Here is a 583-nt window from a genome sequence, read left to right as displayed (position 1 = left end):
CAAGTCGCCGTACCTGCCGTCTGCTCACCGCGTCAGCGGGCTCATGATGGCCAACCACACCAACATCTCCTCGGTGAGCGCCTTCCCCACCCTGGGCAGCGCCAGGGCCCCACAGCTGCGGCTCTCATGTCCTTTTGGTCACAAATGTGTCTCCTCTGGAACTTTCAGAAAGCCACGGCAGGGCCCTGCAGATGAGGGGAGGGTGGGCAGCTCCTAGCTGGGGTCCCATTTGCCCTGCTGTGCCCCCGGCGTGGGCTGCACTAGGGCTCTGTTCTCCTTCGCCAGCGCTGGCTGGTGCAGGGTCAGGGCTGGCTGCCCAAGGAAATGGGCCCCCCCCGCCCCACGGGGTCCCCGGGGGCCGTGTCCTGTCTGACGCCGCGCTGCTCCCCAGCTGTTCGAGCGGACATGCCGGCAGTACGACAAGCTGCGCAAGCGGGAGGCCTTCCTGGAGCAGTTCCGAAAGGAGGACATCTTCAAGGACAACTTCGACGAGCTGGACAACTCCCGGGAGATCGTGCAGCAGCTGATCGACGAGTACCATGCGGCCACGCGCCCCGACTACATCTCCTGGGGCACGCAGGAG

The 583-nt window shown here is 65.7% G+C and overlaps 1 protein-coding gene across 1 annotated transcript in view; it reads left to right on the top strand.

Moving 5' to 3' along the window:
* LOC104545882 (tubulin gamma-1 chain) overlaps window positions 1–583 on the top strand; it is a gene marked incomplete at both ends in the record, with an annotated part of 5,216 nt that extends 4,633 nt beyond the window's left edge. The window contains 2 exons of the mRNA XM_010191123.1: window positions 5–73; window positions 392–583. Coding sequence (XP_010189425.1) covers window positions 5–73; window positions 392–583 — 261 coding nt within the window. The remainder of the gene's footprint in view (window positions 1–4; window positions 74–391) is intronic.

The sequence above is a fragment of the Mesitornis unicolor genome, unplaced genomic scaffold (genome assembly GCF_000695765.1).
Source record: "Mesitornis unicolor isolate BGI_N332 unplaced genomic scaffold, ASM69576v1 scaffold41758, whole genome shotgun sequence".
Taxonomy (NCBI): domain Eukaryota; kingdom Metazoa; phylum Chordata; class Aves; order Mesitornithiformes; family Mesitornithidae; genus Mesitornis; species Mesitornis unicolor.
Note: the sequence above shows the minus strand (reverse complement) of the source record. Positions and strands in the feature narration are given on the sequence as shown.